Raw genomic sequence first — 12,991 nt, 5'->3', positions numbered from 1 at the left:
GGGCGAATTCGACGGATGGAATGACCTTTTTTACGCCCGCATCCATCTTCATTACAGAGACCCTCGGCACTAAAAGCGTGCAGATCACTCGATTAATCTAAGGAATATCACAAGGTCGGGTGTTCCCTGCCGCTCCATTTTTCTTTTTAAAGTCTTACGATTTCTTTTCGGAAGGCTCTCACAGCGATGCTTTACGAATATTTGAAGTCACGCTTGTGTGTGTGTATATATATATCGCACATGGTGCTTCCAGGTGTGGTTATGGACTGGACGTAAATACTATTCATACGGGTGATGGAAAACGTCTGGTCATGTGGTTAACGTCAGTACTTGACGTTCCTACAGCTACTCCTCCGTCTATGGTTAGTGTTAATGTGGCTTCTACATACTCGACGTTAGCCAGTCCCGTCGTGTCTATGGTCACCGTGTTGTCAGTGTTGCCTGGTGGGATGCGGGGCGGGTTATGTCTGTCCTACACAGTCGTTGCCATGTCAGCGTGACGACTGGACTGTCAGTGTGGTTGGTGTGTAGTTCAGCGTGTCAGCTGTGCTGTGTTGTCAGTGTAGCCTCCAGGTTCTCGAATGTTTCTTGTGCGTCTCTGCTGAGCTCTCGCTGCGGCGTCACACGTCTGTTACCGAGTATTGATGCTAGACTGAATGCTCGTTGTGCCTTACTTGTGTAGCGTTAGTGTTCTCTTCCCTGTAGTCGCTCTGTCGATACAGTTGCTTGGTATTTTCAATGTGGTTGGTTCAGTGTTTTACTCCTCTTGTATTTAAATGTGGTGGATGGATTATTTTCATACTGTACTTAAATTGTTGTTATATATATACACACACACACACACACATATATATATATATATATATATATATATATATATATATATATATATATATATATATATATATATATATATATATATATATATATATATATATATATATATTATCACTTTTTAATATATTGTTGTCTTCATCATGAAGTTATACTGTTGTAAGGGCGGTCCCTGAGTTGTTACTGTGCTTGTTCTTGTAGTTGATTCCACACCGGCAGATGCTCTAACTCAACGTCTCCCTTGTCGTTCTTGTGTGTAAACTTCTGTTAACTCACTTCTGGAACTGTGGTGAAGACATGGAGGGATGCGTCTCATGAATCAAGAAACGCATGATGAAGTATTTTTTCGTCAGGATGGAGTGCAAATTTTTGGTTACCTCCTGACGAAGGTGATGAACGGGTATCGTTAGGAAGGTGAAACGGAACGTCTAACCTTCTCAACATCAAGTTCCAGCACGACAGGGCGGTAACAGCACCACACATACTCCAAACAACCCCCCTCCCCATCTATAACAGCACCACACGTACTCCAAACAACCCCCCTCCCCATCTATAACAGCACCACACATACTCCAAACAACCCCCCTCCCCATCTATAACAGCACCACACATACTCCAAACAACCCCCCTCCCCATCTATAACAGCACCACACGTACTCCAAACAACCCCCCTCCCCATCTATAATGCTTACCCGGGATTTTACTTCGGTTTTCTGTAAAGACTTAAAACTAAATATGAGATGCAGTGAACTTCCTCCCAGTAATTCAATGTACGCGCCACAAATTTTCGTGATGATGGCGCGGGTAGGTAAATCTGCCTCAGGTGGAAATTCAAGATATTCTACAGGTTATTCATCACCCAGGATATTCACTCGCACCCACATGGCATGACACTAACGACCAAATGATTATACGTAAGGAGGATTTACCAGAGAACTTGACAGTTATGAATGTGCTCACGCGGTTAATAATGACTAGAACGACGTATACAGGCAATAGGTAATATATACATATATATGTATATATATATATATATATATATATATATATATATATATATATATATATATATATATATATATATATATATATATATCTCACTGTGGCATGTAAAGTTCTTCGTTGTACAACCGACAATCAGGTTATCCAAAAATAATATAACAAAAAAATAATCGAGCTAAAATTTCCGTTAGAGATTACACAAACATGAAACATACTGTATTGAGCAGCGGTATAAAGGACCAGGAAGGCCATGGATGTGGAGGGGAAAAGATGCAATCGGTCCTTCCATGTAGCGAGAGACTACACACAACATGGAATGTCTGCTGCCACATGGGAAGGAGAGAAGACGTGGTGTCCTGACCCCCCGCCCCGGGGTAAAGTGACAGAGCGAATCAAACGGCAGTCTGGAAAATCCTCCATCAACATTCTGTCGATGTTTATGAGAACGTCAGAGGAAAGCGGAGACCCAATCGACAAAACAGACTGCAAACAAGATATAGGAAGCTTTGATGTTGGGTGGGGGAGGGGAGAGAAATCTTAGACCGGCTTTCTGGCGACGAGGCTTGGAATCAACCTGATATAGACCTTTTATATATAAGACGCTGAGGGAGGCAAAACTACTGTGAGTGATGCAATGCGCATACTCTTCGAGGTACAGAAATTCATCAAAGACTCGTGTGTGTGTTGGGCAGGAGTGTGATGCCAGGCTGCAGATGGCACTGATGAACGGCACCCAGCACCAACGTAGCACATGGCCACTCCAACAATGCCAAACTTCAGAGGGGAAGTCTTGGGGAGAAATGATAATGCTAGCCAAAAATACTGAGATTGTACGTAGTTCAGTGATTCGAACGGTTTATGTCATGCTGAGTGACATAAAAAGAGAAAATGAAAAAATTATGTCACTGCAGATAGAAATACTAATATCATAATACAAAGGTCTCTTGCATCTGGCTTAGAGTCAGAGCTACGTATGTTGGTCACACAGACGAGGCATCACTTCATCACACACAGCGACTACCACTTGCCGGGCGCAGGGGCTGGGCGGATCGTGCGTACAGCGAATCTTCCTCTCGTTCTTCCTGAAATCTTTCCACTCTCACCAAACGGGTCAACACACACACACACACACACACACACACACACACACACACACACACATTTCTCGTCTTTCTTCCGTTCACTTGACTCATTCACTACCTTGAATTTACAAACAACAATATAGCCACGACTATCAGTTGCCATGCTATTACGATATATATATATATATATATATATATATATATATATATATATATATATATATATATATATATATATATTCATTTTCATTGCTATTATTATGATAAAAATGTCATATTTTTTGTCCTACAAAAGCTAACTGCATAATAATAACTAATATGAAAAAATACTGTGAAAAAAATACTTTGTAAAATATGTACCTAATTTTTATAGAAAGATATTCAACCCCAACTATAGTTTTATCTGCCCTAAAAAAAACACACATTTTATTGTATACGTAAAATGGGTTACTGACGCAGTATTCTGTATTGTAAGTGTGTGGTGTGTCATTAATTAGAACATCATGCTCCTTAAAAAGTTACATTTTAATTAACCCAAATCCGATTGTTGTCATCCCTAAAGTGACTTTTACGATTCATTATGATTTTGGCGTTTTTTAAACGCGGTCCTTGCGATGCCAGCCGGGGTGTCGTGTGCATGTGTGTGTGTGTATGTGTGTGTGTGTGTGTGTGTGTGTGTGTGTGTGTGTGTGTGTGTGTGTGTGTGTGTAGGTGTGTGTGTGTGTTGATAATGCGGTCATTCTGTCGACACTATGCTGTCATTATGTTATTATGCTGTCATCATGCTGTCATTATGTCATCATGCTGTCAGTGCAGTGCCTGAGTGGCTCCATCATGTTGTTAACGTGGTGAGTTACGTGGTTGTTATCATTGTTACAGTGGTGGCTATGTGGTCATCACCGCCCATGTCCCTGCTATCATTAACGCGGTGGCCGCGTTGTTCGCGCGGTTGTCACGCCTGTGCGTCAATGTGGCAACTGTGTGGTTACCGTTGCCTGTTACGCGGTGTACGCGATGGCTACGTTGTTAACACTGGTCGTTGTGTTGTTAAACGAGGTCGTCCTGCTTTGCCGTTACTCTCCTGACGGAGTCAGCGTGGTCGTTCTGGCGTGCGCATACAGCAGTGGCTCTGCTCCTGTGGTCGTCGCGGACAACCGGTTCCACCACACGGATGGTGTATTTCTAGACTGTATGCCTGGCCCCTGTATCTATCAGGGCGGCTGCACTGTTGTTAGCCTGGTCGTTGTGTTGTTATCGTGGTCGATGTGCTGTTAGCGTGGTCGCTATTTTGTCATTAGGGTCAAGTCGTGGTGTTATGAATATATATATCCTGGTGTGTCAGTCAACAAAACAGGACATCCATCCTTGTTATCTAGTTCTCTCTCTCTCTCTCTCTCTCTCTCTCTCTCTCTCTCTCTCTCTCTCTCTCTCTCTCTCTCACTCTCTCTCTCTCTCTCTGTAACATTCACTTTATCAACATAAAACCTTTATTAGCTCTTCTTGCTTCCGTGAGTTGTTCCTTCGAAAGGTGGCGTGTATGGCGCAATGTGCTCGCGCGCGATTTCCCGTCTGCATCACGCACATTGTGGGCAATTTGACTCGTTCGTTTGTAACGCGTCACGAATAACCTGGTGCCAATAAAGACCCCGTTGTTATTTCATAGCGTGGGTGGGTGACAGCAACACACAGGTAACCTGCATGACAAATTTCAAGGGTGCACGAGGTGTTTTTGTTAGCTTTTGCACATTTCCTTTTTTCCCCCCCTTGTGCCAATGTTTTGAATGTCAGTTGTTATATGTCAGGGTAGAACGCTCTGAGGTGTTCGGTTGAGTAGGTTTGTGACCTAGCAAATGAAGGTATATATATATATATATATATATATATATATATATATATATATATATATATATATATATATATATATATATATATATATATATATATTGCAATAGGTCACAGTAGCGCGCTTGGTCTAGTATTTGCTGAGAACCACGAGGAAAGTGAAACACGATAAGTTCCCAAGTGCACTTTCGTGTAATGATCACCCCGTCAAGAGAGATTCGAGAATGAGATAGACTTAGTTTATATACAAAGAAGTGGCGAAGCTAAGACGCCATGTTAGCTGAATCTGGATGTACTGAGGAACTTTGCACGACTTGGCAAACTTGATTGCTGAGAAAATACGTCGTCAAGTGGAGTCACACCTAGCTATATCAAGCCTCTTCACCCCACCCCTTCGTGTTATGAACCTGAGACGTAAGAAACACCTTCAGTCCTGCGAGTTCAAGGGTAGAGCCTAGTGTCATCGGTCCTGTGGTTTGAACCACCTTGGAGCAAACATGGGTTAGCTGTGCTTCCCTGTTTGGAGTCTGGTTCTGCTAACGCTTACAGTAAGGTCGCTGGAGGGGGGGACTGGTCAACTCTGTTGTGCAGTAAGTTTAGAACAGAGGAAGGGAGAGGAGGGGAAGGGGAAATAGCCATCTCCAAGAACGCTGAAACACTGTGTGTCTCGCGCAGGATCATTCGTCGGTCTTGTCAAAGATGAGGGGTTATAAGTCCTTCGTAACCCCTGAGGGTTATAAGTCTTCGTAATCCACAGACCATCACTACGAGCGGGAGACGAAAAACCTTTCACGTCGGTGACTCCTTACGAGCGGGTCTTCTGCCCTGAACTGAAAACAGGGGTGAATCTATCTCCCTCACTCTCCTCTGTTGCCTTAGGATGTCGTGATACTAGATACTATGATCAGATTGGCTTGATTTGCATCAGTGCATTGTAATATCATTCTCCAATGTAACATAATAATGTACCAATGCTGTCCAGTGTCATGGAGCAATGTATTAATCTTCTCTAGTGCAACATAATGAACCAAAAGTTGGATGAACAAAGAGAACAAAACGTAACGAATTTACGCTAGTGTATAATGAAATCTAGCTTACTTAAATCATGAAATATGGACACTATAGTAAGGCAGTGACGTGAAACACGGTGAAAAGTCAGAGTGGAATGATCACTTGTTTAATGAAATATTCACAATGAGTAACGAAATGTGTATTTCTATATATAATAATCCGACTTAGAGCATTAGCGAGCCACGAGACACTCGCCGTGAGAGGCTGAGCAAGGATTCCACGACGCTAGTTTTCCTTATCCTCCCGCCTAAACCCCACACACAAAACCTCGAGTAAATCGCCTCAGGTGTTGGAAATCTGAACACAGCCTCAGTGATGATGTGACGAAGGTGAAGGAAGGCAACACGAATGGCCTTTGTGGCGGCCAAGTAGCACTCACGCCGCTGCCTCCATCCTGCATATATATATATATATATATATATATATATATATATATATATATATATATATATATATATATATATATATATATATATATATAAATCGTGAACGATAAAAATTGATATAAGGGGAATTTTTCTTTTTTCCTAGAAATGTTGCCTCCGTAAACAGAACTGTTGCTCTTGTTTGAGGAATACTATCATCATTGAATGCGAAAACATTTATCTTTTAACAAATCTCATTTGCAAATAAAAGTGAGCGCATGCTTGGGTCACGCGCGCGCACACACACACACACACACACACACACACACACACACACACACACACACACACACTCACTTACTCATACATAGACGGATATACATGTATGCAGGCATTCACATGCATATGTGCATACTACCCTCATACTGCGAACAGTCGCGCATGAGATTATCTACAAGCGAAAGAGTGGAAATAAAAGTAGGAGAGAGAGACAGATAGATAGAGAGAGAGAGAGAGAGAGAGAGAGAGAGAGAGAGAGAGAGAGAGAGAGAGAGAGAGAGAGAGAGAGAGAGAGAGAGAGAGAGAGAGAGAGAGAGAGAGTCAACCAAAACGCGAGTATAACTCGTATTTGTATAACGGTACAAAGGAAAAAAAAAAAAAATTGCAAGAGAGAAGCAGGTTACAAGGGACACAGACGAACGTGTGATGTTCTTATCAGGTTAATGAGAAAGATGAGGAGGAAGTAGAGCGCAGTGCCGGAGCCGACTCACTCCCACCTCACTGTTCTCTTCACACCCAGCTTCCTGGTAATTGTGACGCCGCGGAAAAAGGAAGACAGGATGGAAAAATGTTAGCCCCCAGCAAAGTACGTGTAATTGTGTCACTTTACGGGCCTACTCTTACACGTTAGTGCCATTTTCTATCACGTAATTCGAAAGTAAATCACGTAATTCTAGGCTATTTAGAAGGTAGTGCCGTTTTCTATACTGCAATACGACAATATGTAATTGCATGGCACTTGAATAGTAGTGTTATTTTTACGAAAATAATTCATGTAATTCTATGTCCCGTTACGGGATGTTACTTTTATATTCCGGAATACTTGTAACACAAAATAATTTGTGTTATCTTACGCCTTTTTACATGGCAGTAACGTCTTCTATCTCGTACCAAAATAAGTAAATTTTGTGGCTGTTTACATGACAGAACCGTTTTCTCTCTTGTAATACGAAAATAATTCATGCAATTCTAAAGCCCCTTTACACGTTTTCTATCTTGTAATACGAAAATAATTTATGCAATTTTAAGGCCCCTTTTCACGTTTTCTATCTTGTAATACGAAAATGATTTATACAATTTTCAAGGCCTCTTTACACGTTTTCTATCTTGTAATACGAAAATAATTTATGCAATTTTAAGGCCCCTTTACACGCTTTCAATCTTCTAATACGAAAATAATTCATGCAATATTAAGGCCCTTTCACACGTTTTCTATCTCGTAATACGAAAACAATTTCACGCAATATTGTGGGTGTGTCGTGGGACATCATAACATCGTGCACTTCCTTACCTCTCATACTGAAGACCTGAAGTCTCGCCTCTGCACTCTTCGCCTCCCGGGGTCTAAAATAAAAGGAAAAAAGGGAAAAAGAATCATACTCATTTTCTTTTTTTTTGTCGCGACATGGTGCATGGAAATACATGCGGAGTAAATCTGATTAATATTAGTGTAAATGAGAGAGAGCAATCAGGTATATTATCATATGTCATGAACAGAGATGAGGGCATTAAATTCCAGTCTGCTGAAATAGCATTATCCGGCGCCGATGATGTTGTCCACATGAACTTTGCAACAGATCTCTCCCTAAAAAAAAAAAAGATTAATTTTCACAGTAATGATTATCATTCTGGCGCTCGATTGCACACCTACAAATGATTATGATTATAATTAGTCGTCATGACACATACGCCGACATAATGAGGAACGTACATGTGTGTGTGTGTGTGTGTGTGTGTGTGTGTGTGTGTGTGTGTGTGTGTGTGTTTCTTTCAATGTCAGTCTATTGAAGTTCAGGGATATTGTGTGTGTGTGTGTGTGTGTGTGTGTGTGTGTGTGTGTGTGTGTGTGTGTCATTATCATTTGTGTGTTGCGAGGAGAGAGTTTTACACTGGCGTTGCCGCGTTTCTCATCCTTGTGCTGTGTATATGTACCATATCTTTACCCCTACACAGAATGCTCCAACATCTGGCCTTTCAATTTCAATCACTTTTTCTATATATACCCAACATGACCTAGAGTAATTCTGACGCAAAAACCATAACTCTACGATACCGCCCGAAGGTAACCATTAACTTAAAATGGAAGACATTATGCGTCCTCAAATGAGTAACATAATGTAAGCATTCTTATACCTTAACCTTTTAATTGAATCGTAAACTTAAGGGGGTCGTCCTTCCCACCTCCCTCACCAGATACTTACCTGATTAAGCCATTTGTTATCGGGTCTGGCTGGCAGGCTGGATGGCTGGCTGTGTCCAGCCTATGACGCCAGGCCTGGATTTTCCAGAAGAAAAACTGTATCGTAAAAGCCTAACGTGGGTGGCAACAATATAAGGGCAGGAGGTCATGCCCAAAGCTCCCATACTGTAAAATGACCTCCTGTGCTGTATTATGACCTCCCATGCTGGAAATTGACCTCCCATGTTGTGAAATAATTTTTCACCTACTGTGAAATGACCTATCATGCTGTAGAATGACTTCCCACGTTGTAAATTGACCTCCCATGCTGTAAAGTAACTTTTCACCTACTGTAAATTGACCTCCCATGCTGTAAATTGACCTCCTATGCTGTAAATTGACCTCCCATGTTGTAAAATAACTTTTCCCTACTGTAAAATGGCCTTCCATGCTGTAAAATGACTTCCCATGCTGTAGTATGACCTCGAATTCTGTAAAGCGACCCCTCACGCAGTTCTGTGGCCTTGATTCACAGCCTTGCCTTCTCAGAGGTGCATAATGTATCATTCTCCCGTGCTGCAAATGGACTCCCCAGTGCTGTAAGATGACCCCCCCACCTTCCTCATGCTGTACAATGGCCTTGTCCTCACAGCTTCTCCTTCTCAGGAGTGCATGATTCATCATCCTCCCTCATTTCCTTCGGGGGTCAGAGCGGGCGGGCGTGATTAACCGCACCAGCAGAGGACACCAGCTCCACCTGCCTGGTGCTTTATTACGTTACACTGCTCGGAGGACAGCGGTCTCGGGAGTCCCCCCAAGCGCCGTGCCTTTGAGAAATGGCGAGGCAGCTACATGGGTCGCCACTGCCTGGAAATGGGGCTAATGAGTGAAATTCGGCACGGCGCTCCACTAACCTCGTCCCAGGAAACAGCTAGATCGCACGATCTTATGAAGGTGAGAGTACCTATAGGAGGTGTACGTGGTGGGGGTGTGTGTGCTGGCGACCCACTTAAGGTGCGTGTGTGTGTGTTACCCAGGTGTAATTAGTCCAGTGAGTCTGAAGCGGAATTACGGTGGATTCTCTCTAATGCGAGGGAGGGACCCAGACGCGTTCGGTACACTGTGCGGAGATTACTATAATCATATTAGATTATAATCCTACCGAAAAGCGTTCACAGTCATATACGCAAATACATCGATTTTCATGTCTCTGGTGAAGACTGAACGCGCATCGAAGAAGAATTCAGCGTCATGGAGCAACGTATTAAGCATTCCACATGTATTCACATATGTCTATCTCTTCATCTGTCTGCCTGTCGTCCCATATTCATTGTATGTAATAAACTACGCCTGTGTGTCTTACAGATCTCCTTTTTGCGAAGAACGACTGAACTGCGTCGAAGTGTATATATATATATATATATATATATATATATATATATATATATATATATATATATATATATATATATATATATATATATATTACTGTGTTGTTGTTGCCAGCGCCATCACACCCCAACCCTTCAGAGGAAAAACAAAAGCAAATGAGGGGAGGTGTGATAAAGGAGGAACTGGATAATCAAAAGAGGGAATGAGCAATAGAGGGGTAAAATAATAAACAAAATGAGAGAAATACACATGAGTGATGTCGAGAAGCAAGTAAGTTGACGTTAAACATGGATGTTCATGTTTAAGAGGACAACAAGGGAGAAAACGGATGATAGACGTGCACGTAGACATCATATGAGTGGGCGTAGAAACAGATCTTAACACTCTCTCTCTCTCTCTCTCTCTCTCTCTCTATATATATATATATATATATATATATATATATATATATATATATATATATATATATATATATATATATATTGTATGAAGAAAGTGAGGAAGAGAAGGACGATGAATGGAGAACTGATATTACTAAAGACGGGAGCAATAAAGTTAAATGGAAAAAACGGTGATAATAAAGGAGGTAGGCAGAGAAAGAGAGAGAGATCGAACGAGAGAGAGAGAGAGAGAGAGAGAGGACCCACAAGCCATATGCTGTACACAACGGCCATCAGTGTGAATCCTCGGCCAGCGAGCATTATGACAGTAAATAAAGGTGAGAGCCTGGGAGAGGAGGAGGAGGAGGAGGAGAAGAGAGAGAGAGAGAGAGAGAGAGAGAGAGAGAGAGAGAGAGAGAGAGAGAGAGAGAGAGAGAGAGAGAGAGAGAGAGAGAGAGAGAGAGAGAGACTCAATTCATCAACCCCCGTCGTGGGAGAAACACACAGAGGGAACCTCCTGCTTGAAATGAGGTGACGACCTGGTGAGGAAGGTTCCTGAACTTGATGCATCAACAGGCCAGTGTGTGTGTGTGTGTGTGTGTGTGTGTGTGTGTGTGTGTGTGTGTGTGTGTGTGTGTGTGTGTGTGTGGCGGAATTAGCGTGACGGATCTCGTGTACCGGCCAGGAGAGACCTAGGTCATTTCACCCCCCCACCCCCTTATTTTCTATCCAAAAGGCTGACTTATGATATAACTAAATATGCCTTTCTGACTTCATTCTACTCTGCCTTCTTCAGATACTGCAGAGTACGCCTGTCGGAATGAAATGATGCGAGATAACAAGACAGAATGAGCAAAAGTATAGTGATTGTCTGTGAGAGAGAGAGAGAGAGAGAGAGAGAGAGAGAGAGAGAGAGAGAGAGAGAGAGAGAGAGAGAGAGAGAGAGAGAGAGGCGTACCAAGCGACGCCATACACACCATCTTAAGCTAAATCCTCCTTAACCCGACCTATGGTGGCGGTGGGCGGAGCTGGAGGCTTGGAGGGCCTGGGAAGGGGAAACCAAATGGCAGAAAGGGAAGTGGCACACTGGGTGGAAATGACAGCAAATATGGCGGGGAGAGAGAGAGAGAGAGAGAGAGAGAGAGAGAGAGAGAGAGAGAGAGAGAGAGAGAGAGAGAGAGAGAGAGAACGTGTGTGTGTGTGTGTGTGTGTGTGTGTGTGTGTGTGTGTTGAGTGTGAAAGAGAAGAGTACGTACAGTCCTACAATGAGATTTTACCATGGAACCTTGAGAGAGAGAGAGAGAGAGAGAGAGAGAGAGAGAGAGAGAGAGAGAGAGAGAGAGAGAGAGAGAGAGAGAGAGAGAGGAAATGGGAGGCAGGTGAGAGAGAGGGGGTGGGGGTGGGAGGTGGAATTGGATTCAAGCTGTGCTGGTCCTTGGTTATGAAGGAATACTTCTCTCCCCTCCCCTCGTGTGTATGAGACAATACCACGCCCATCCTGCCAGATGGAACTGTGGCAACGCGCGCCCCAAGATGATGCTAACCTAATGAACACATACGTCTATATGTTGCAGCCAAGATGAAACGTCCAGACAGACACAAAGATATGGACGGCATCTGCTGCTTTCACACACACACACACACACACACACACACACACACACACACACACACACAGTCTGGGGCGGCAGAGGTACCAGCTCAACATGATGAAAGTATTCCCTACAGGTCAGTCGAAAATGGGATAACGTATGATATGCCTGATAAGGTAGGATCACTTGATTGCTTCTGGGTTGAACAGGTGAGATGTCTTCCGTCACCTTTACGTTCCTTTGTGTCATACAGGGTCAGTTAACTGCCCTGAGGACAACGGTACATGTAAGTAGAGTCTGCACGTCTACAAATGTGGATATGGGTGGATAACTACCAACTGATATCCCTTTTTCCGATCACTGGCAATATCTCAAGAGCGAATAATCTCTCGGTGACTGATGAGGGTAATCGAGGATTCTCGTTTGTTATACAAGACATGTTTTGGATTCAAGGAGGATTCCCCGGCATCTTATTCCCCGGATCCTTCACGTACGTAACACCGGCACAAGTTGAGTCTAAATTCAAGTTGGTGTCATAACACTAGATACTGTCGGTGGCTTTGATTAGATGTGGAACTAAAATCTTAAGCGAGCGAAGAGAAAGAAAATAATATTCAGAAGCGAGGAGCGTATGGAAAGAGTTCCATGCCTCCTTTGTGGGTACGTTATTAAAGGATGTACTCTAGAGGCCCCACAGGCCCGTGTCCTCCACGCCCCTTCGTTGGAATGTTTACTTTGTCCATTTTCTTAGCCTCGCGTGAAAGCCTGTGTTTACGCGGACGGTGTTGGCGGCGGCGCCCACGAGGCGGACAGAAGAAAACCCTCGGTACTGCAGACCTAAAGAGGTCTTTCATCATCTGTTGCAGCCGGGGGGAGCTTGGGGCACGGCAGGAGGTCGCGAGGAAGTGACAATCTGACCCCCCCGGACTGAGATGCAGCGGGAGAGAGAAGGGTGTGGCATCCGAGACTCGTC

The 12,991-nt window shown here is 43.2% G+C and overlaps 1 protein-coding gene across 1 annotated transcript in view; it reads right to left on the bottom strand.

Annotated features, from left to right (window-relative positions):
* The window catches only part of LOC139746517 (uncharacterized), an 867,914-nt gene that overhangs the window by 616,215 nt on the left and 238,708 nt on the right, over positions 1 to 12,991 (bottom strand). Inside the window, exon 2 of the mRNA XM_071657834.1 lies at positions 7,767 to 7,819. Coding sequence (XP_071513935.1) covers positions 7,767 to 7,773 — 7 coding nt within the window. The 5' untranslated portion in view covers positions 7,774 to 7,819. The remainder of the gene's footprint in view (positions 1 to 7,766; positions 7,820 to 12,991) is intronic.

This window comes from Panulirus ornatus, chromosome 65 (genome assembly GCF_036320965.1).
Source record: "Panulirus ornatus isolate Po-2019 chromosome 65, ASM3632096v1, whole genome shotgun sequence".
NCBI lineage: Eukaryota > Metazoa > Arthropoda > Malacostraca > Decapoda > Palinuridae > Panulirus > Panulirus ornatus.
This window is presented reverse-complemented; position numbering and strand designations above follow the sequence as displayed.